Source organism: Heliangelus exortis, unplaced genomic scaffold (assembly GCF_036169615.1).
Source record: "Heliangelus exortis unplaced genomic scaffold, bHelExo1.hap1 Scaffold_135, whole genome shotgun sequence".
Taxonomy (NCBI): domain Eukaryota; kingdom Metazoa; phylum Chordata; class Aves; order Apodiformes; family Trochilidae; genus Heliangelus; species Heliangelus exortis.
In genome coordinates this window covers 442872-467271 of record NW_027285952.1, presented here as the reverse complement: position 1 = coordinate 467271, position 24400 = coordinate 442872, and the positions used below count along the sequence as shown (strand labels likewise).

The 24400-nt window shown below is 47.6% G+C and overlaps 2 protein-coding genes across 2 annotated transcripts in view; both read right to left on the bottom strand.

The window, feature by feature from the left end:
* Window positions 1-24400, bottom strand: part of LOC139790750 (ankyrin repeat domain-containing protein 26-like) — a 678272-nt gene that overhangs the window by 273466 nt on the left and 380406 nt on the right. The gene's annotated exons all lie outside the window — the stretch shown is intronic.
* LOC139790743 (ankyrin repeat domain-containing protein 7-like) lies at window positions 797-4814 on the bottom strand. The gene is made up of 9 exons (XM_071732599.1): window positions 4588-4814; window positions 4156-4270; window positions 3726-3899; window positions 3506-3612; window positions 2957-3094; window positions 2260-2489; window positions 1268-1301; window positions 1119-1188; window positions 797-862 (listed from the first exon to the last, which is right to left on the bottom strand). Exons 1-9 carry the CDS (start codon window positions 4812-4814, stop codon window positions 797-799), a joined length of 1161 nt encoding a protein of 386 aa, XP_071588700.1.

Sequence of the window (24400 nt, the reverse complement as noted above, 5' to 3'; positions counted from 1 at the left end):
AGCTCCCCAGGGAAGTGGTGACAGCACCAAACCTGCCAGAGCTCCAGAAGTGTTTTGGATGAAGCTCTCAGGTGTGATTCTGGGGGTGCCCAAAGACAAAGGGACAGGAGTTGGACCTGATGGGTCCCTTCCAACTTCTGATTCTATTTCCTAACTCAGTTCTCTCACCAGTGCTGACTTCTAAAGGTGCCTTGGGGACTTGAAGGCCACCGTTGCCAACAGACTTCTTCGCATTCTCAGATGCTGCAGGGCTTTGCAGGTCACCATTGCCTCCCGTCTCCTCCTTCTTCTGCTTTTCTTTCAGGTCTGGTAACTTTTAGGAAAAGAGTTCAACGGAAAGAAGATTTTTAAAAGGGCAGAAGCAAGCATCTTCTTTGCCTTTAAATGACTCCTTGAAAAAGGCTTTTTTATTGAGAAGAAAAAAGGGAAACTTTGCTGAGCTTTCATTTACAAGGCGTTCAGCTTTTCCATGGAAATCTGGAGGAGCAGAAAGGATTTCTTGCTGTCCGCAGTCTCAGCCCTGCTTCTTCACAGCCCCTGAGAAGCCCTTCCCCACTTCAGCCCAGCTTCATTTCAGTTACAGTAAAATTCAGCTATAGTAAAATTCAGCTCTCAAAGTTTCAGAATTCTTACTTGCAAGGAACTCTCAGCATCACCAGACTCACTGCACAAATCAGCCTCTGCATTATCCCTAAATTTCAAACATCACAGCAGAAAAATGCATTATTTCTATTTAAATCAGTGCAGGAAAATGGAATCATCTTAAAACTAAAGATGCTGGCTGGCATCTCCAGCATTAGTGAGTGGGTTGAGCCGCCACACTCAAGTTCCCCATCACTGCAGAATCCCCCTGCAACAGATGCTGATCCAAATGAACAGGAAGAAATAAAATAATGTGACTGTGTACCTATGACTTTTGGCCCCAAACCACAAATCTACTGCTTTCTCTGCCACAGCTACAGGTTTTTCAGCAAAATCTGACAGCAGAAGAAAGGCCAGAGATGGCTTCTAAGAAGAAAAAAATGCTGGCTGGAACTTCTGTTTCTTTCAGTCCCAGAGAAAACTTGCCTTCAAGAGATTTATTTTTCAAGGACACTTCTCCTGTAAATGCACCATACCTTAGGGGTAAAAAGGAGTGAATCTTCAGAATCTTTCCAAGTGATATCATTCATCTCAGTCTCAGAGCTCCTTAAAAAACAAAGCAAAATCAGTGCTGTGTCTCTAAAATCACCCCTCAAGCAAATGGTAGGGGTTTGTAAAGTCTCACCTTATTGAGCCTCCTTCACAAAGGTTTTCTGTGGCTGTTCAAAGATTAAATGACATGCTGACATTAGATTTGAAATGCCAGCAATTAAACAGTACACTTTAAAAACCTCAAAGAACAACAGGTCGCAGTCTAGAGTCTGAGGTGACAACATTTCATTGATATTAAAAAATGACTTCTTTAGGATCCTTCTAGGGCTCTGTGTTCTCCTAAGCATAGACTGGATTTTAAACACTCACTGAAGGAGCTGGGTGTTTGATCACAAAGCAGTGTAATTTTTTTATTAAAAAAATCACTGAGGGTGGAAAAAAAAAAACCATCATTTCTGTTGTAAATCAAACTATGTTCCAGAAGAGACAGTACACACAGGCACTGCATTGCTTGTTGCTAACAGTGACTTTTCTGAGACAATTTTTCCTCAAATTTCCAATTTGAGGGATCACGAGGGTCAAACCCCTTCCTGCCTTTCCTGCTTCCCCTCTCCCGGTTTGCTTCAGCATCCTGGGAGGATTCCATCCGTTCCTCTGCCTATGGTCCTGACCCATTCCAGCCTGGATCTGTGTGTTCCTGCCTCCAGCTCCCAACTGCTGCTGAGTCCAGGATTCCAGCCTGGACTTTCCGAGGGCTGCCCCGCAGCCTCGGTGGTGACGGGAGAGTTACTGGGGGAGAGGTGGGAGGAACGTGGTATCAATTTTCCTGTATCTTTGTATATATTTAGTAATTTTTTCTATTTATCATTACTGTTTCATTAAAGCTGTGTAGTTTAGTTTCCACCCCATAACTCCCTTATTCTCTCTCCTTTCTTCATCAGGGAGGGGAATTACTAGTGAGCATCTGTTATTTCAGTTTAATTGCTGGGCCAATGTTAAACCCTGCCAACAAATCACAGGTGCCCTGACAAGGCCAAAAAGTAACAAATCAGCACGTTCCCAAACCACCTCAAGAAAAGGCCACATCATTTTCCTCTTGAGCTCCTCCATAGTTAAGGATCCTACCTCCTCTGTCCACAGCAGGTGCACCCCAAAAAACTGGAGCAGCTCCTGCCTGCTCAGGAGTGATGACTATGCTGGGATCTTCTGTATCACACGCAGGAGCTTCTCCTCTGTTCTCCTGGTCTGGTTTTTCTTTTATCCCTCCAGCAGCTCCTGCCTGTTCGGGAGATCCAAGTGCATCCCCTGCAGGAGCTTCTGCTGTGTCCTCCAGTTTTGCCAGGTACTGACTTACACTGGACAGAGAAAGAGAGGAAATAAAATTGGTAAAAAGAACCACATGCTGGCACAACAGTTAACACCAATTTATTACCACCCCCCTCCCCCCCCTGCAAATATTTATAAAAATTCATAAACTCCTCAGTATTTGTTAGGGGTAATACACACAGAACTCACTCCAGCATTCCCTGCAGTCACATTCGCCCTATAAATGCACATTCCCACCTTCCAAGTAATTAACTCCTGCTCAGAACATTTTTTCAGCCTGCCTTTTAGGCACACATAACCACCTGAGATAATCTCAGTTCTAACCAAACACCAGGTGACAGAATTGCTCTGGTTACCCCCCCTTCCACCCTCCCAAAGGAAGATAAAAAGGGAATAGGGAAGAGAGACTTTAAGGTGTGAAAATAAGACTGGAAGAGGTTTACTGGAAGAGGAAGAGACCACACCATTTATTCTAATCATAAAGTTCAAAGTTTACCGTAAATGGCCATGAAGATCAGCATAATCCACAGCTATCCTCCCATCTTTGTCTTCATGGGAAATATTGGCACCGTGAGAAAGGAGAACTTTGACCAAATACATCTCCCCAACAGAAGCAGCAATCATGAGTGGGGTTCTGAAAGATTCAAAACATGCAATGCCATGGATCATTTGACACAGACACAGTCATTATTTTCATTCCTGCTTGCTCTCAGAAGTATTTTCTCCATTCCTTTACAATGAACACATTTGGATAAACACTCAAGGAGCAAACCAAAGTCTTTGCTTTCCTGGACCCCCCTCCTCCTTCCTGGACCCCCTCCTCCTTCTGGGCCCCCTCCTCCTTCCTGGACCCCCCTCCTTATCCTGGATCCCCTCCTTCTTCCTGGACCCCCTCCTATTCCTGGATACCCTCTTATTACTGGACCCCCTCTTATTCATGGATCCCCTCCTCCTTCTGGATCCCCTTCTCTTCCTGGATCCCCTCCTCCTCCTGGACCCCCTCCTTCTTCCAGCCCCCCCTCCTGCTCCTGGATAAACCCCTTACCTTTCATGCTCATCTCGAGCATGCACATCAGCTCCTGCTTTCAGGAGATCTTCTAATATCACCTCATGTTTTTCAGTGATAGCAAGAGTTAGTGGGGTACAGCCCTTCTGAAAAGTCAGAGAAATGCATCATGTAAATAATCAAAGTAAAAAAAAAATAATCTGTAAAAATTTTGATGCAACGTTCTGAAAGGACTTCTTGAAGAAATAGAAACATTTACCTTATTCTTGGCATCCAGTTTGGCACCATGCTTGATTAACTGCCTCACGAGGTTTTTATGATGAGCCAGGATGGCCAACTGGAGGGCAGTGTTGCCATCGATGTCTGCAAGATTTGGGTCAGCACCCTGCTCTAGCAGAAAAGTCACGCAGTCTTGTTCTCTGAGCTGTACTGCCTGGGAATAACACACAAAAAAAAAAAAAAAAAAAAAAGACTTCCAGAATTCACATTTCACTCCATCACAGCTCGCCCAGCTTCTGACCACTGGGAAAGAAGAGCACCTGCAAAGATGATCTGACAGGTGCCTGTTCCACTCCAAATCCAACAGGCGTGTTTCCGCACAGCTCTGCGTACAGAGTCCTGCCAGACACCTCTCCTTTCATGCACAGTCGATAAGCCCCTCTTCCAAGAGCAGAACTTCTCCCACTCACCTTCATCAGGGGTGTTCTCCCAAAATTATCAACAGCATCCAACTGGCTGCCGTGCTTTACAAGGAATCTGGCAACCTCTGTGTGGCCGTTTGCACACGCCAGATGGAGAGGTGTCCTGAGAATTAAACATGTGAGCTTAACGCAAAAGAACCAAAGCTGTGGCACCACCCATCCCAGGGCAGGAGAGACCTGGGGATGCCTGAGAACCCTGCAGGGAGAGCAGGGCCAAGCGGCAGCCCAGCACCTCCAGGAGCACTGGCGCCCACCCAGCAGCTCCCAGCACTGGAAAGCTCTCGAGTTCCCCCTCCCAGCTGACAGGGCACATCTTGCTTTGCAAGCAATCAGCTCCAAGGGGATCCCACACAAACCCTGCAGGGGGGATGCTCCCGCACGCCACCCGAGGTGTCCCAGCAGTGGCCCACAGCCCCTCACCGATTCTCCCTGTCGCGGCAGTCAATGCCCCAAATCTTGATCCACGAGTGCCAGAACCTCAGCCAGGACAGGTGGCCGTGGGCAGCAGCATGGTGCAGCCTCTTCAGATCTTTCTCCTCAATCTCAGGGCCGCTGGTGCTGGCAGCAGCAGCACGGGGCCACACAGGATTGTAACTGGGCAGCACAGTACTGTAGCGACGATGACTCTTCCTCCTGAAGAGCCCCATCCCGGGAGCCCTGCGGGGTGCGGGGCACAGCTCTGCGGGAGCAGCAGGAGGCAGCCGGCAGAGCCGGAGGGGTGGAGGTTAATGACAGGGGAAGGGCAAAGGCAGGGACAGGGGAGGGAAGAGACAGACGAGGACGAGGTGGATGCAAGGGGAAAGGCAGGGACGAGGCAGGAGATAGGAGCAAACCAACAGCAAGGACCAGGAGCAGCCGGAGAGACACAGCCCAGCGCAGCTCAGCACAGGAGCCACAACGGCAGAGTCGCCCCTAACGGCAGTCGCCAGGGGCAACGGTGGGCGGGGCCGAACCACCTGCCGGGGGGAGGGGGGGGGGGGGGGGGGAGCAGGAAGGGGCTGAACCAATTCACAGGGCGGGGGGAGGGGGCTGAAAGGAAAGGAAAAGGCTCCTTTAATCCTTAAACCTTGCATTGGTTTAAGCCTCAGCATTCATTCATTGCCACTACAGGTGACAATGGTCCCTTAAGTATCTGAGAGAAGCTGAGAAGCTCTCCCCCACCTCTATGAGTCATACAAAGTGGAAAATTCTCCCCCTGAGGAGAGGCTTTTTTATAACCAATTAAAAGGAGGAGCTAGAGAGGGTAAAAAATCATGCTTTTTTTGTGGCTGGTGCCCAGCTGGCTGTACTGAGGATTCTCAGGGCTATGCAGTTGCGCTCTTTTTATTGGTGTGTGGTGGCTTTTGGTATCAAACCCTGTGCTGAGAGCTGCAAGCTCTTTGTCACCAGCTTATCCCATCTTTTCACAACCACTTCTTGTCTCTCACCACATGTTTAAATGGCAAACTAGCTTGTTCTGACTGCACAGAGCTCACTGCAAAAGTTCCACTGCCATTGCACAAGTACAGGTTGTTTCCTTAGACAAGTCTAACCCATAACTAGAGGGAAATGGACATCTAGAATTCTCCTGGCTTACCAGGAATTCTGTTCTCCTTGGCAGGACAACTCTGGGGAAAATGTTAACACAAATGTTAACCCCCACCATGCTACATGTGCCACACCCAGCTACACAGAAAATCATCTTACAGTTCCCTGATGAAGTCCCCCAAAATTCAGCCCCCAAATGGGGGCCTTATAAGAGACCCCAAAGCACTGAGTTCCCAACTGAGAGACCCCCAAACCAGGCTCCCCCAGCCAGGCTCCCCCAAACCAGAGACCCCCAGAACACTCCCCCACATCAGGAACTCCTAAAAAGGGGATCCTGAAATAAACCCCCAGAAGAGAGACCCCTAAACCAGGTGTTACGGTTTAACACTGGCCCAGCAATTAAACCGAGTGACAGATGTTCTCTATTAATCTCTCTCCTCCCTGATAAGGAAAGGAGAGAGAATAAGGGAGAGAGACTTGTGGGTGGGAAACTAAACTACACAACTTTAATGAAGCAGTAATGATCAATAGAAAAATATAGAGGAAAATTGATACCACGTTCCTTCCCCCCTCTTCCCCCAATAACTCTCACGTCACCACCGAGGCTGCAGGGCGGCCCTGGGAAAGTCCAGGCTGGACTCCTGGAGTCGGCAGCAGTCGGGAACTGGAGGCAGGAACACAGAGATAAGGGCTGGCACAGATCAGGACCACAGGCAGAGGAACGCATGGGATCCTTCCAGGATGCCGGGTGAAGGAAGGGAAGCAGGAAAGGCAGGAAGGGCAGGCAGCCGGAAGCTGGAAGCATGGCTTGGCCCTCGTGATCCCTCAAATTTACCCTGAGTATGAGGTGTATGGGATGGAATCCTCTGTTTGGTCAATTCTGGCATCTGTCTTGTCCATTCCTCCCCAAAGGAGGGCTGCAGGTGGGACCTCTTTATGCCTTCTGGAGGGTAAAATGTTTTCCTCAGAGCTGAGCAGTGTCCTTGGCTCTGCATACCAGCCTCTAGCAGTAACATCAAGTGTTATCAGTCCTAGAAGCACACACTGTCTGAGAAACTTGCTGTTAATTTCAACAAGTGCAACTACTTACAAGAGACAGAAAATCACCTTTATCCTGGCCCAAACCAGGACATCGGGGATCACCAACTCCACCAGCCACCTCCTCCTCCTCATCATCATCATGCTCCTCTTCCTGTTCCTTCTCCTCCTCCTGTTCCTCCTGTTCCTGATGATGGAGTCATCACTGATGCCACCTGCTGAGTCTTTTCTTCCCTTTTTTTTTTTTTTCCGCTTGGGCACTGAATTCCTCCTCCTCCTCTTCCCTGCAGCTCCAGTGGAGATCAGTGCCCAGCTGGAAGGATCTACTCCAGCCCCTCTTCCCCTCTTTTGGAGCATCCCCAGAGCCAGGAAATCCACTCCTGGTTTCTCCCTGCTTGGTGTGCAGCCCACAGGGACGTGGTTCTTTGTGGAGCATCCCCACAGCCACCTCCTGCCAAGACAACAGTGGAAAAGTCCTGCTCATCCCTCCAGCAAGGACCAGAAGAGTGAGCAACCCCCAGGACCTGGGTGAGACCTGGCTCAGGGCCTCCCAAAAATGCTCTCCTGGAGATGGGCTGCAAAGGCAGAGAGATGGGATGGATCCCAACATGTCCCTCCGAGGACACCCAGCTGCCACAAACCATTCTAGGATTCTCCAGCTCCAACCATTCCATCATTCCATGACTCACCACCATGGGTTGGATGCCTACAGAGATGGTGACCATGGTGACCCATGGCTGCTGCCCGGTGCTACAGACCACCAGAGACTCTGATGGCTGCCACGGACCTGGAGGGTTCTAGAACACGGGCACTGGGCCTGTGCGGCAAAGAGGTCATGATGTGGCACCCAGGTCACACCTGAGACCTGGATATGGCACAATGTTGAATCAGGGGAATGAGACGTAACCTTTCCTTGTATAACCACAAGGCTTAGGGGAACAGGAAACAAGACATGCACAGTTCCTGTACCCTAAAAAAGGCTCCAATGTACATCCTATTGTGATAATCTAAGCTGGTTTTACTGCTGACTGCAGAGCGTTGCACAGGAGAGAAGGAGCTCATGTGTGGAATCGAAGGGCAACAAGAGGGGAAACTGAGGCAGACACTGACTTCATCCAACGACCACAAGATGGGGGTTAAAAAGACCCTCAGAGAAAAAGCGGGCACGTGCCTTTGAAGGCCTGCCTCTCCCAAGAACTAATAAACATAATCCAGCCTGTTCCTAGAATAGTCGTGAATATGTATTAGGATAGTCACAGATATGCATTAGAATAAATATGAATATGTATTAAAGTATGGAATATAAGCCGAAAGATTAAACTTTTAATTTTAATTTAATTTAATGTGGAGACTCCCCACGCACCCAGCGCTGTTTGCTTTGCCTTTATTTGCTGAAATAAAACTAAGTCTCATTTGCTACTACCAGAGACTCAGCCATTTATCACAATGGGCTGATTTTGCTGTGAGGTTTTTTTCAGAATCTACATGCTCTACACACTCAAAGCACAGAACTTTGATAGATTTTCTTAGTTACACCAAATCCATAGGCGTTTTTAACGAAGAAACAAGAAAATAATAGTCATGCTGTGGCCAGGTAACTTAATTTATTCCTAGATTTCCTAATAGTGAAAGGACACTTACTTTCTTTTGTGCTTCATTGGGCTCTCTTCAGGAAAATTATTTTCTCAAACCTCCCTGGCCAAGCAATCAAATGAGTACTGATAACAAAGGCAACCCTTCCTAATTGCAGCCAGCAAACCAAGAAAAAGCTTTTCCCTTTTCCTTTCCAAAAAAGAGGTGTTTGTTTTTTTAAACAAAGCACAGGCTAGAGCCAACACAACAAAAAGGAACGCCTGTAATGGTGTTTGTTCCAAAGTCACCAAAACCAAACACCCACATGGAGATTTCTGCCATTTAAGAGCTGACACACCAGGGCTGCTCTGCGGGTCGGGCTCTTCTCCCGAGTAGCTGCCAGTAAGACAACAGGGGATGAACTTAAGCTCTGCCAGGGGAGGTTTAGGTTGGATATTAGGAAAAAATTCTTTACAGGGAGGGTGATCAGACATTGGAATGGGCTGTCCAGGGAGGTGGTAGATTCTCCATCCCTGGAGGTTTTAAAACAAAGCTGGATGTGGCACTCAGTGCCATGGTCTAGTAACCACAGTGGCAGTGGATCAAGGGTTGGACTTGATGAGCTCAGAGATCCTTTCCAAACCAGATGAATCTGTGACTCTGTGAAATACACTCTTGCAAGAGTGCACAACTCTTTTTAGAGAGAGGTTGCTATTTTGCAGCAGAGAAGAACATCAAGAGATCTATCAGAAGGATTTAACAAGCCACAAACAGCAACAGTCTTGTAAAATGAAGATCACAATCTGAAATTTCCATGCAGTTCAACTACCTTCCACCCAGTAAACCAATGACATTGATGACCCTTGATTTCAGCACTAGATTATCCACAGGCAAGTGACTTCTCTTTTCTGGTGCACACTACTGATTCTGTACTACATTTCAGAACTTCACACCTGTGTCAAAACACCCTGGTGTTCCCACAGCTTCAGTGGCCAAACAGTTAAACTTCTTCTGCCTGAGTGCTCCCACCAGAATTATTTAATACACTCAGCAATGCAAACTCTCTAGAAGACAGCAGTGAAAGAGTAAGGTGTGAGGAAGTCTCTCTAAATTCACTTAAGAAACACGTCACTAACAGCAATGGTCTCAGGCTTAGGGAAGGCTGACAGGAGACAAGATTCTTAACTTAGCTCCCTGCCACCAGTGTCCAACCAGCCTCCAGAGTTCAGTATCTGCCACCATCTTACCCTAGAGATCAGTCACTATCCACCCACGTTAACTACACCCGGCCTGCATCTCTCCTAAGGAAGGAACTCTGTTCTTGCTAACTAAGCCAGGCTAATGCATGTGTAGCAGGAAGAACCTGCACCAGTCAGCAACAGCCCAGCTCCAGTCCTAGCAGCACAGAGACTACAGCCCCACCTCCTGAGCACCCAACCCATCCATTCTACTCCAACTGCTGCTCCCAGAGCCCGCTGGGCACTGAGCACAGAGCTTTGAAGGCACTGAAGCTCCATGCCCTGAATCCAGGTGTTCTTCCAGATACAAGGACATCAAGTTCTTTATACACCCACATGAGGCTTTGTTATCTGAAAAACTGCAGGAAAATACCTTACAAAAAATTCCTGCATCCTCCACAAATACTACACGTCACTTTTCCTACGCTCTGTATCTGTACTTCATGAATTCTATAAAGTTTGCAAACAAAGCAAACAACGTATGGCTGCAGTGTGATACAATCACAAAACATCAGCTTTAGCTCTTTTTAGTAATTTAAGCTGACTGATCATTCAACACTAAATGAAACTACAGTCCTCAAGGAGCTTTCAGAAAGACCCATTTTCCTTCCTATTTAATCCCCTGTCCTTGATTCTGAACTCTTACATTTGTTTAAAAGCTCAGTCTCTTCAAACGCCAACATTTTTGAGATTGGCAACCATGATTTATGACATGCACACCAAACGTCAATTAAGAACTTACATTTAGCAAAAGAGACAATCTGTGAGAAACAAAACATTCTAAAAAAAAGGAGAGCTGGAGAGCAAGTGGAACTGGCTAGGCACAGCTTAAGTTAAGCCAGTTGTGTCTGCAAGGAAAAAAAGGAGCACTGCTCTTGGCCCATATTGCTGTCTTTCCTAAACGGGCAGGAACTGCTTCAGCTCCATCTTATGCAACTTCTTCAGTCCAGTGACATCTGCAAGCAAACCTCTGATCAAAGCCAGGCCAAGAGCACTATTTCAAAACTGGATTGTAATGACTACACCTGAATCATCTGGACCTTGAATGGAATCAAAAGCTAAATACACCACGTGTAAATATCTATTTATGAAAGAGAGTTACTCCAATCGGGTATTTTATTGAAAAATTACAATTAAAACTAGAATTTATTTTGGACGTCTATTAACTAAAAATCAAGGAAGACACTTCTCTTCCCCATCAACAAAGAGCACTGGAATTTCCTCCGCTGGTTAACAATTTCTGACCAAATTCACCCTACAAAACTTTACAAATCATTATCAATAGATAGCAGGGAGGAAGAACTTCTTCTCAATTTGGGTAACAAAGGCAAGACAAGGGAAAGAGATCAAATATCTGTAGGAATAGAAATGCCAGTCCTGGTAGTATAGAAATATACAGACATGGAAAGGAACAGAAACACCAACACACAGTGCTGCCATGCAGTCACTTTCCATCTTTACATTTACTCAAGTCTGAGCCACAACCAGAGAAAATTTACAATCATTTAGGTGCCCACATCCAGTGCTCCAAAAATCTTCTGGAATATTTCACTATTATCCTGAAGCCCAAAAAGGCCTAATAAAACTGTTTAGAGACAGAGTTTTAAGCCTTTAAACAGCAAAGGTATTTATTTGTGGATCCGGGGAACTCCCAGCTCTCGCTGGACAAAGAGTTCCGAGGGTTAAGGGAAAGGGTTGGGGTGTTTATACAGGAAAAGGGGAGGTTACAACATCGTTACATTCTCAATTAGGGTTAGGGTTAGGGTTCTTGCTGACTTCATTATATTGTTACAAGGCGATATCAGACCCTATCCATAACTTTCTTCTTATCTGTTTGTGGTGACATCTTTTATGTCCTTCTTGTGCAGATGTTCACATTCTTTGGTGCCCAGCTGGCGCCTCAATGGCCTTGGCAGTGTCTTGTTTTAAGAACAAGACCTACACTTTTAATTATCTTTGAGACAGAAGTTAATCCCGTTCTGGCCTTGTGTTTGGTTACATTGTTCTAGTGGAAAATGCCACCTCTCAGCTGCTTTGTTCACTTCCTTCTCAGTTTAACCCTGAATTTTACTGGTTATGAATACAATTCCATTTTCTGCATAAAGTAAATTCACACAAACAGCTTGGCCTGATCTCCTCTCCTTACAGGAGTTAATCCTGTCAGGATCTTTCTCTTTTTCAATCCAACCAGAATATCCAACACAGCAAGAGCAAAACCTAGAAACTCAGCAATACCAACCTCCCACTCTAATGTCAACACAGGACCTCTTGCCAGTACCAAATTAAAAGAAAAGTAGAACAGCCCAAAACAATCCAACTTCCATTTAAATCAAAGATCAGTGGCTCTACACTTTTAGAGAAATTCTCAGACACATTCAGCATGCGGTATTTCTAACCCATTAATTTTCAGGCTTTTAAGAAGAAGTGCAGTTTCATGGCCAGTGCTGTTTCAGTAGCAATTGAACTTGTCAATAGCAATTTCAGCTTCCTCTCTGACAGAGAAACTGAAGCAGGCTTTGTCTCTGGCAACACTGAAATGATGGCACTGCTGAAAGCAAAGGCAGAGCTCTGGCTTTGCATCCCCCCTTGCCTTTGGTGCCACCTCAGAAAGGCCACGCTGCAGGAAGCAGCTGGTTTATCACAGCTTAGTGTTGATGTCACATCCAGACAGGGCTTTAGACACCTGAGGGAAAAGGGCCTGCACAAGTGATCTAAAGAAAAAACTACCAAAAATGGTGGGGAAACAGCATTTAAGTACGTGACAAAAAAAAAAAGAAAAATCGAATTAATGAACTATTTTCATATTTGCAGCCTTTAAACGCCTTCAGTAATTCCATCCCTTCCTTCATCTGTAAGAAATGATGCTACTTCAGTTTGTTCAGGTCTCCATTCCAAGCTGTCTACATCTAAACAATTTACATTTTTTTATATGACCCCAAACTTGGATTCTAGCACATACTTCAGTTCACTATTCCATTTTGGCTGCTTTATTGCTTGTTTTTCTTACCTTCTAGTTCCTGTCACTTTCCTAATTCCATCAGTCCCCATGGCCATGAGATGCTTCCTTCCCCTCTCCTCGTCCACAAAGGAATCTCTTCATCATCACCTTCCTTTTGTAGATCAACACTTCATAATCCAGTCCCAGCTCCATACAGGGGCTAGAAAAATGTCAAGCACTGTTTTCCAGAGGTTCCTCTTGGTGACCTTGAAACAAGGGGTGCTCTCTGTCCACAGCCCATGTTGGATGCCTCTGTATTCACGGGAGCCCTACAAAGATACACAAACAAGTATGAGCAAAGTAGAATGCATTCTCTCAGCATCCTCATTATGCTGGACATGCTCATTACTTTAAAAATTACGACTGAAACAATTTTCAGAAAGATTTTTATGGCGTAGACTGTTATATTGTGAGATTGCAAGAGTTGTGGAGAGTAATCATGGTGATCAGTGTTAACTTCATTTGAGTAAGAACTGTTCTGAACAGAACAGTACCAACTCTCTCCTGGGTCTAGCCTATCATTTCAAAGTACTGCTGGGTAACTGGCAGTCTCCCTTCTGAAAGTTCAGCCTGGAGTTTAACTCACCTACCCCAGCAGTGTCGTCTCCTTTGGGTCTGGTGTAAGAAGTGGGAGTTGGACCCCTCCATCCCTGGGTCCTCTCCTCTTCTGGGTAAACACACACTCGTCTTTTTCAAAAAGTACACTCTCCAGGACAGTGAGCAGGGACAGGTCTAGAAGAAGAGAACATTGTTTAAAACCACAAATATATTAGGCAGACCCATGGAGAAATGACACAAGCAATGGCTTACATTCCCTCCCCTGCTGAAACCACTCATGTCTACCTGGCAATACTGACAGCAGTCACAAGCTTGTAAAAGCTGCCTTCAAACTGAGCTAAGAAATTGAATTTCATTTTCTTCACAGATTTGGGGAAATCTGTGCACTACTCTGCCTTACTGACAGCACTCCCTTTCTTTAATACATCTCGTGCAGTTTCTGATGCTGTCACAGTGTTGTCCCCAAAGTGGGTCCATTACCTGGTGTGCCACAAGCACAGACAGAGTCCAGATCTTTGACTTAACACCCAGTTCTGCACAGAAAGGGGAGCAGGGTGCTATTCCACAAAGCAAGCTGCATTTCCTGAATCACAAGTGAGACTTTTAGACCTAAAATGGTGAGAAAGAACTGGCCACCTCTAGGATGTTGTGGAGTCCACAGCCATGCTGCACACTCCTCAGGGTGAGCTGGGGGGGCACCCATCACACCCACATGGGGGATTGTGGGAAAAAATCCGCAGAGGCTTAAAGGACGACACGCAGTCACCAATATGGTTAAAGTGAAGTAATTTATTAACAGTGGACACTCGCTTTATATAGAGCCTTTGTTTATATAACGATATCTTGCAGGTGGCTATATCTTGGACACAAACTCTGTTCTCACAGAACTTCTGCTGGCTTCCTCATTATCGTGTTACTTCTTCTTTTCTACTGCCAGTTCCCTTATCTTTTTCCCATAGCTCATCTTTCAGTAACCTTGCAACTGGGTCTCAAGGCCCTTAGCTTACTCTAGCTAAAACTAAAGAGTCAGGATTGCTCACATGTCTGTTTTCTTCCAGACAGTTTCCCAACAGGGGATGAGCTGGGCTTCAGCAGGATTGGTCGGTGTCCCCCCTTGCAGCCTCCACCCTGTGATGAGTTGGGCTCTCTGGAAATATTTTGGGAGTCCACACTCCAGGGTAATTCAGATCACCTGGAATGATTTGGGGGTCACCCATCATGTCCCCTGGACCCCAGGATGGTTTGTGGGTTGCCAATTGCAGCCCAACACCACCAGGATATTTTTGATGTCCCCAGTCAGAGTCCCCAACCCCCAGGATCAGTTGGGGTTTCCAGGGCTGGAGTTGAGTCTCCTCCACTGCAGCCCGCCAAACCCTAAACTCTGGCACAGCACAACCTTGCAACCCCATAGCCCCAGCACCTGAAACCCTAGCATCCCATTGCCCCAGCGTATTGGAGCCCAAAGATACCAAAAAATGGAATACAGACTCCCTGGAGACCTCTGCCAGGGCCTTCAGGTGGCCCCTAATCTCAGTGATCACAGCTTTGGAGTGGGAGCTGAACAGAGCCACCAGCACACCACCAGCATCCATCTTCCCATCATCTGTCACAGCCTGAAAAAGTGCCTGGCTTCAACTGCTCAGGGATGAAAGGCTGAGGCACTCAAGAGATACTGCTCCCATTCAGTCCCAGAGTGCCCCAGGAGAGCCCTGACACCCCCAAATCAGCCCTGGGACATGAACACCACAGCCCAGATGTCCCCAGGGCTCAGGAGGGCTGTGGGGAGCAGGCAGGACATTTGGGGTGTCCCCAGTGCTGGCAGACAGCAGAGATGGAGACCCCAGGGGGAAGCCCAGGGTGATGGGGCCTGGCCCAGCTGCTCATCACTGATCTTCTGGGGCTCTGACCAGCTCCCTGCCCCCAGCTCTTCATCCCTCCCTCTCTGTCGTTTGCCCATCACAAGTTTCGGCTTTCACTGGCTGTCTCCCTCTCAACACTTCCCAATTCCTCCCTGCCTCTTCTCAGAGCCATTGCTGTTTCTCTCTCTCTCTTTCTCCACATCTGTCTCTCCCTCTCCTCTTCTGGCCTTATTGTCCCTCTCTCTCCTGCAGCCTCCCCCCTTTCCTGCCTCTCCCTCCCCTCTCCTTTCCTCTCCCCTCGCCCTTTCCCCTCTCTCCTGCTCCCTCTCCCACCCCTCTGTCACTCCCCTCTCCTGGGGCTTTTTCTGTCTCTCAGGCCCCTGGCCTGCCCCTGGCCCGCTCTCTGTCCACCCCCACTCTCTCCTCCTTCCCGCCCTTCTCCTCTCCCTCCCTCCCTCCCTCTTTGCCCCCTTCCCCACCATCTCTTTCCCGCTCCTCACCACTCTTTTTCCTGCCTTCTCTCCCTGCCCAGATCCCCTTCCTCCTGCTCCCCCTCCCACCTGGGCCGGGCCCAGGGCAGCCCCGGGGTCGGGCGGGCTCAGGCAGCAGGAAAGGAGGAGTGCCCCGTGGCATGCTGGGAGCTGTAGTCCCGGGGCATGCTGGGAGCTGTAGTCCCGGGGCATGCAGGGGGCTGCCTGGCGGCCATCTTGGTTCCCGGCCCATGCTGGCAGCTGCCATTTCCCCAGACTCCCCATCCCGCACCGGGAAAAAACTCCAGGAGGGCGGCGTGGATAAGCCAGCAGCTCTTAAAAGCCCTCAAACTGAAGGAGGAAGCATGCAGAGGGGGGAAGCAAGGGCAAATACCCTGGGGGGAGTAGAGAGGTGGTTGGAGCAGCTGGGGAGCAGAGCAGGAGAGCCACATCCATTCCAGTATGAATTGAATCTAAAGCAGGGCATGGGACAACCAGAGAGCCTTATTCACTGGGGGAGAAGAAGAGGTTTGTGACCTCACCCTGTGAGGGGCTGGGTCACGAATAGGACGAAGCGTCAGCGTGCGTGTGAGAAGGCACCTCAGAAGATGGGACAGAAGAAAAGCAAGCCTTCTGATCCCATGGGTGGGGAACCGCAAGTTAGGCTTCCCCAGATACCCCTGGACAGTCCTTTGGGGTTAATGGTTAAATATTGGAATAATTACCCTTCTAGGCAGGGTAAAAGCCAAATTAAAATGATACATTATTGTGTGGAAGTATGGGGAGGTAAACAAATTAGAGAAGATCATTTATATTGGCCCGTTTTTGGGTCATTTGAAGATTGGATTTGCCAGGCATTAAATACATATGTGAAATCAAAAGAACCATTCAGCCTGGAAGAAAGTGAATATGCTAGTTTATGGATTGGGTCAGAAACAAGAATTAATTTGTACCCTTTAAAGAATGGAGAAAGAAAGAAAAGAAAAATCCTAAATCAGAAGAAACTCCTCTTGCACCTCCACCATATATTCCGCCACCTCCACTTCCAGAACCCCAGCCCCCAGTATCACCAGTTCAGGTAGCCCCCCGTGCTCCCCCTGATGAGGACTCAGACTCAGATTCCTCAGCGGTGGATCAGAGACGGGTTACAAGAAGCCAAACAAGGGCGAGACAAAGTAAAGATGTGGGTGGTTTATATCCACTACAAGAAATTGCAATGGGAGGACCGCAGGCTGGTATGGGATATGTGGTTGTTCCTTTGAACTCAGGAGATGCAAGAGAATTTAAAAAGGAAATGGGAAATTTATTGGAGGATCCTTTAGGAGTGGCAGAACGTGTAGATCAATTCTTAGGACCTAACGTGTTTACCTGGGATGAGTTGCAGTCAATTTTAGGAATATTGTTTACTGTAGAGGAACGGGGAATGATCAGGAGGGCAGGAATGAGAATTCAGGATGAGCAACATCAGCATGGTCCTGCAGCCGATATTAAGTGGCCCCTTCAAAAACCAGACTGGAATAACCAGGATCCAGTACATAGGGGACATATGCAGGACTTGAGAACTATAATTATTCAAGGTATTAGGGAATCAGTCCCACGAGGGCAAAATATTAATAAAGCATTTAAGGAACACCAAAAGAAAGATGAAACTCCTACTGAGTGGTTAGAAAGGTTAAGAAAGAACTTACAGCTTGTACTCAGGGCTGGACCCAAGTACTCCAGTAGGAGAGGCTTTGTTAAAGCTCAGTTTGTGGCTAAATCTTGGATGGATAGTAGGAAAAAGCTGGAGAAATTGTTGACTGGATGAATTGTTGAGGGAGACTCAGAAAGTGTATGTGCGAAGAGATGAGGAGACAGAGAAGCAAACAGTGGAAATGATGGTTGCTGCTGTCCGAGAAAGTCAGAGACCGGCAGGTCAAAGACTAATGGGTCAGGAACTGGCTGAGCATACAGGACGGTATCAGAGGCCTGGTAGAGTTCCAGGGCCACCTGAAAGGACTAAGAATGTAGTAGTTTGCTATTATTGCAAAAAGAAGGGTCATATGAAGAGGGATTGTAGACAAAGGAAGATGGATGAGAGAATGTTTAAGGAAGATTAGGGGTGTCAGGGGCTTTACTTGCTGGGGACCAGAGAAATAAAGGAGCCCTTGATATAAAATAAGAGTAGGTCTCCAGCAACAGGAGGTAGAATTTTTAGTGGGCTCGGGGGCAGAAATGTCAATGGTCCGGATTCTACCTCCTGGGTGCAGAATATCCCATGCTGCCCCAGCCCATCCAGGTAAGCAAGTCTGACTAATGCTGGAGATGCCAGCAGGTTTACATTTGGGGACATTACTCTTACTGGGAAGTGTGCACAAATGTTACATTTTGGTAAATGTCCTTGCAGGACCTAAAGTCTGCATTGACTCTGGGGATGGTAACAGTTCCTTGCGTTGTGCACATCTGCAAGTAATTGTTCTGAAACTGCCATCTTAAAGAGAGCTGAATAATACCAAGTATTAGAAAGCTTGAAACCAGATTTTTAGAAGGGTTACACATGTAAACACATGTAAATGTCCATTCTTGGAGACTTTTAATAATGGACTGCAAGTCTGAGCACCCGGATAAAACATCAAAGAATGGGTGGCTCACTCCAACTTAATTTACTCTGAAAATCTTTGAATGTTTTGCACAGTAGTGCTCTGGTTTAGATCAAAACCATATATGAAATGATTAAGCAACAACTACATGATTACCAAAAAGCATTGGTCTGGCAGCTAATGCACAAAATATCATAGAATTGACATAGTTCCTGCAGAGTGTATCTGGGTGAAATACTCCCTGAGGTGGGAATGTGAGGACTGTTTGTGTAGTTAGAGGTATAGGATAGAGCCAGCACCTGGGGGCTATCAGAAGGATAGGCTGACTATATTTATTGTTCAAGATGGGAACCAAGTCTTTGTGAAGGTCTTGTAAAAGAAAGCTCAGTCAAGATTCCCTTCTGTCTTAGGAAGGAAAAGTCTTTCCCAGGTAGTCAGTGGATGGCAGGGAAGGTGCTTCTTTCAGTTCTTTCCCGTTTTTTTTTTTTTTTTTTTTTTAATCTCTTTTAGGAAGGATCCCCTGAAGAGAAGAGAGGCAGTGGGCAAGAGGTGGCAGCTGCAGTTCCTGAAGGTAGGTCTTTTTCTTGTTCATTGGATCTGGTTTTTTTTTGCTGGTTTGTTTGTATTGTTGTTGTTTGGTTAGGCATTTTTGTTTGGTTGCAGGGTTTTTGTTTGTATTTTTTGTGGGGTTTTTTTTGTTTGTTTTTTTCTTGGTATGGCTTAGAAAAAGAAGTTGTTTTTGAAATGTATTCATCCGTGCTGTCCTATGTTGACTTTTCTGCCTAAAGTTTGATTCTGTTATGACCTGTAGAGCTTGGGGATCGAAAGAAACAGAAGTTATAGTTTCATTTAGTGTTTCGAGGTAAGGGATTAGAGTTTAGGTTTGAGGGTTAGGGTTTAGGATAAGGTTTTACGATTCAGCCCATAGGGTTTAGGGTTAGGGGTTAGAGGTGAGGGGTTAGGTATTAGGCTTAAGGGGCTAGGGGAAAGCCTTAGGGTTATGGTTAGGGGTTTAGGGTGGAGGGATAAGGGATAAGGGTTTAGAGATTAGGCTTTAGTATAAGGGTTAACGTGAGGGTCATGGTTAGAGCTAGGTAAAAGTTATGTGTAAAGGTAAGGGTAAAGGTTGGGGTTAGGGGTAAGGGTTAGGATAAGGGTTAGGACTAGGGAATATGGTTTGGTTTTAGGGTTAGGGTTTAAAGTTCAGGATTAGGCGTTAGGGGTTAGAGTTCAGGTTAGGGTTAGTGCTTAGGGATTAAAGTTTTCAATTAGGGTTACGGTTTATTGTTTAGGGCTAGGGTTAGGATTTAGGGCTTGGGCTTTGGCTTTAGAGGTTAGGGTTTAGTGTTAGAGTTTGGGTTAGTTATTGGGTTTAGGGGTCAGGGGTTAGAGTTGGGTTTCAGCCTGCCTTGAGCAGGGCACTCAGACAAGATGATGGTCAGCAGTGTCTTGCAGCCTGAGGCATTCTTTGATTCTGAATGATCTGTAGGATCATGCCGCAGGAGGTGCATGGGAAGCTCATCGTTGAGTAATCAAGGAGAGGGTGCTGATGAAGGAGAGGAGAGGGTGATTCTGTGAATGGAATTAGAAAGTGAGTTCCATGGGGCTGGGTTGGCTTCAGTTGAGTGGAATCATGGAATCATGGAATGGGTTGGGTTGGAACTAGATGATCTTTAAGCCTTCCAAGCCAACCCATTCCATGATTCCATGATTCTGTGACACAGTCCTAGCCAGTATGAGGCCAGCAGCAGGGCTTTGTGAGTCAGGGCCTGGTGCTTGGACACCGCTGTCATGGGGGTCTCTGTGGTGACTGGGGGGATATAGAAGGGGTGTGGAGATCTGGGTTGTCCGTATCTGGGAGAGCACCTGCCTCAGGAGTCAGGAGCTGCCCTGGGTGACAGTGTCAGTGAACGAAGGAAGGGCCAGAGCAGAAGTTCCCCTGGAGCCTGTGAGGAGAGGGCAGCTGTCCCCTGCAGCCCATGGAAGGGCCCGGAGGGGAAGATGTGGATCTGCAGCCCATGGACTGTTTTGCCAGGATAGAGCTAATTTTCTCTCTTGTCATTTTTCTTTCAGCTAAGTCTCTTGTAAGCAGCAGCTGCCCTGGCTGAAATAAACAGCAAGTTTTTTCCCAGTCAGCGTCTGCTTCTAGGAGTGATAACACTCAATGTTTATAGTTAGTGCTAGGGAATGTTCTGCAGAACAAGGCCGCTGCTCAGTTCTGAAGAACATCTCGTGCACCAGAAAGAGAAAAGGAGCAAGGAGGTCACACCTACAACATTCTTTAGGGAGGAGCAGAGAGGAGAAAAGACCAAAATTGACCAAAGAGAGTATTCCGTGCCATACACAACATCCTCAGTATAAATTTGAGGGATGCTGAGGGTCAGAGCCCTTCTGCCCTCTTCCTTCTTCCTTCCTTTGTCCTTTTGCCTTCGCCTGGGCCTGTTTGCTTCAGGATCCTGGGAGGGTTCGCTCGGTTCCTCTGGCTGTGGTCCTGCTCCGTGCCAGCCTGAATCTCTGTGTTCCTGCCTCCAGGTCCCGAGCACTGCTGAGTCCAGGAGTCCAGGCTGGACTTTCCCAGGGCCGCCCTGCAGCCTCAGTGGTGACGTGAGAGTTCTTGGGGGAGAGGGGGGAGGACCGTGGTATCAATTTTCCTGTCTATTTGTGTAGCATTAGAAATCTTTCCTTTCTATCATTAGCGTTTCATTTCAAGCTGTGTAGTTTAGTTTCCAAGCCGTAAGTCTCTCTCCCTTCCTCTGTCTCCTTTCTTTGCCTGGGAGGGAAGGGGGGGTTAGTAGATGAGTTAGCAGAGAGCATCTCTAATTGTGTTGAATTGCCGGCACAGCGCTAAACCCTGACAGATTTATTTGCGCTCAGTATGAGGCTTAAGCTAATTAGGTGGAGTGGCAGCTGGGGTCCGTGGAAGCAGGGCCAAGGCCTCCGTGGCTCCTCTCCACTGGCACATGCTGCGTCCGACCCTCAGGGCGTCCCTGCGTCCCTGCCTGGGTGCAGCTGGCCATGGAGGCCAGGGTCAGGGATGAAGGGGTTAGGTTTTAGGATTAGGGTTAGTGTTTAGGGTTAAGGGATTAGAGTTTAGGTTTTAGGGTTTAGGATTCAGCGCTTAGGGTTAGGGGTTAGCGGTATGGGGTTAGGTGTTAGGCTTTAGGGGTTAGGGTTATGGTTTAGGGTTTAGGGTTGAGGGATAAGGTTTTAGGGATTAGGCTTTAGTGTAAGGGTTAACGTGAGGGTCAGGGTTAGGGTTAGGTTGAGGGTAAGGGCTTAGGGTTAGAGTGACGGATTAGGGTATAGGTTGGGGTTAGAGGTTAGGGTTAGGATAAGGGTTAAGGCTGGGGTATATGGTTAGGTTTAGGATTAGGGTTTAGGGTTAGTGGTTAGGGTTAGGGTTATGGCTAGGGTTTAGGGTTCAGGATTAGGCATTAGGGGTTAGAGATCGGGTTAGGGTTAGTGTTTAGGGTTTATGGTTTAAGGTTTAGAGTTAGAGCTAGGGCTTAGGTTTCATTGTTTAGGGTTCAGGGTTAGGGCTAGAGTTAGGATTTCGGGCGAGGGTTTAGGCTTTAGAAGTTAGGGTTTAGGGTTAGGTTTAGAGTTTGGGTTAGTTATTGGGGTTAGGGGTCAGGGGTTAGAGTTGGGTTTCAGCCTGCCTTGAGCAGGGCACTCAGACAAGATGATGGTCAGCAGTGTCTTGCAGCCTGAGGCATTCTTTGATTCTGAATGATCTGTAGGATCATGCCGCAGGAGGTGCATGGGAAGCTCATCGTTGAGTAATCAAGGAGAGGGTGCTGATGAAGGAGAGGAGAGGGTGATTCTGTGAATGGAATTAGAAAGTGAGTTCCATGGGGCTGGGTTGGCTTCAGTTGAGTGGAATCATGGAATCATGGAATGGGTTGGGTTGGAACTAGATGATCTTTAAGCCTTCCAAGCCAACCCATTCCATGATTCCATGATTCTGTGACACAGTCCCAGCCAGTAGCAGGCCAGCAGCAGGGCTTTGTGAGTCAGGGCCTGGTGTTTGGACACCGTTGTCATGGGGGTCTCTGTGGTGACTGGGGGGATATAGAAGGGGTGTGGAGATCTGGGTTGTCCGTATCTGGGAGAGCACCTGCCTCAGGAGTCAGGAGCTGCCCTGGGTGTCAGTGTCAGTGAACGAAGGAAGGGCCAGAGCAGAAGTTCCCCTGGAGCCTGTGAGGAGAGGGCAGCTGTCCCCTGCAGCCCATGGAAGGGCCCGGAGGGGAAGATGTGGATCTGCAGCCCATGGACTGTTTTGCCAGGATAGAGGTAATTTTCTCTCTTGTCATTTTTCTTTCAGCTAAGTCTCTTGTAAGCAGCAGCTGCCCTGGCTGAAATAAACAGCAAGTTTTTTCCCAGTCAGCGTCTGCTTCTAGGAGTGATAACACTCAATGTTTATAGTTAGTGCTAGGGAATGTTCTGCAGAACACGGCCGCTGCTCAGTTCTGAAGAACATCTCGTGCACCAGAAAGAGAAAAGGAGCAAGGAGGTCACACCTACAACATTCTTTAGGGAGGAGCAGAGACGAGAAAAGACCAAAATTGACCAAAGAGAGTATTCCGTGCCATACGCAACATCCTCAGTATAAATTTGAGGGATGCTGAGGGTCAGAGCTCTTCTGCCCTCTTCCTTCTTCCTTCCTTTGTCCTTTTGCCTTCGCCTGGGCCTGTTTGCTTCAGGATCCTGGGAGGGTTCGCTCGGTTCCTCTGGCTGTGGTCCTGCTCCGTGCCAGCCTGAATCTTTGTGTTCCTGCCTCCAGGTCCCGAGCACTGCTGAGTCCAGGAGTCTGCCCTGCAGCCTCAGTGGTGACGTGAGAGTTCTTGGGGGAGAGGGGGGAGGACCGTGGTATCAATTTTCCTGTCTATTTGTGTAGCATTAGAAATCTTTCCTTTCTATCATTAGCGTTTCATTTCAAGCTGTGTAGTTTAGTTTCCAAGCCGTAAGTCTCTCTCCCTTCCTCTGTCTCCTTTCTTTGCCTGGGAGGGAAGGGGGGGTTAGTAGATGAGTTAGCAGAGAGCATCTCTAATTGTGTTGAATTGCCGGCACAGCGCTAAACCCTGACAGATTTATTTGCGCTCAGTATGAGGCTTAAGCTAATTAGGTGGAGTGGCAGCTGGGGTCCGTGGAAGCAGGGCCAAGGCCTCCGTGGCTCCTCTCCACTGGCACATGCTGCGTCCGACCCTCAGGGCGTCCCTGCGTCCCTGCCTGGGTGCAGCTGGCCATGGAGGCCTGGGTCAGGGATGAAGGGGTTAGGTTTTAGGATTAGGGTTAGTGTTTAGGGTTAAGGGATTAGAGTTTAGGTTTTAGGGTTTAGGATTCAGCGCTTAGGGTTAGGGGTTAGCGGTATGGGGTTAGGTGTTAGGCTTTAGGGGTTAGGGTTATGGTTTAGGGTTTAGGGTTGAGGGATAAGGTTTTAGGGATTAGGCTTTAGTGTAAGGGTTAACGTGAGGGTCAGGGTTAGGGTTAGGTTGAGGGTAAGGGCTTAGGGTTAGAGTGACGGATTAGGGTATAGGTTGGGGTTAGAGGTTAGGGTTAGGATAAGGGTTAAGGCTGGGGTATATGGTTAGGTTTAGGATTAGGGTTTAGGGTTAGTGGTTAGGGTTAGGGTTATGGCTAGGGTTTAGGGTTCAGGATTAGGCATTAGGGGTTAGAGATCGGGTTAGGGTTAGTGTTTAGGGTTTATGGTTTAAGGTTTAGAGTTAGAGCTAGGGCTTAGGTTTCATTGTTTAGGGTTCAGGGTTAGGGCTAGAGTTAGGATTTAGGGCGAGGGTTTAGGCTTTAGAAGTTAGGGTTTAGGGTTAGGTTTAGAGTTTGGGTTAGTTATTGGGGTTAGGGGTCAGGGGTTAGAGTTGGGTTTCAGCCTGCCTTGAGCAGGGCACTCAGACAAGATGATGGTCAGCAGTGTCTTGCAGCCTGAGGCATTCTTTGATTCTGAATGATCTGTAGGATCATGCCGCAGGAGGTGCATGGGAAGCTCATCGTTGAGTAATCAAGGAGAGGGTGCTGATGAAGGAGAGGAGAGGGTGATTCTGTGAATGGAATTAGAAAGTGAGTTCCATGGGGCTGGGTTGGCTTCAGTTGAGTGGAATCATGGAATCATGGAATGGGTTGGGTTGGAACTAGATGATCTTTAAGCCTTCCAAGCCAACCCATTCCATGATTCCATGATTCTGTGACACAGTCCTAGCCAGTATGAGGCCAGCAGCAGGGCTTTGTGAGTCAGGGCCTGGTGCTTGGACACCGCTGTCATGGGGGTCTCTGTGGTGACTGGGGGGATATAGAAGGGGTGTGGAGATCTGGGTTGTCCGTATCTGGGAGAGCACCTGCCTCAGGAGTCAGGAGCTGCCCTGGGTGACAGTGTCAGTGAACG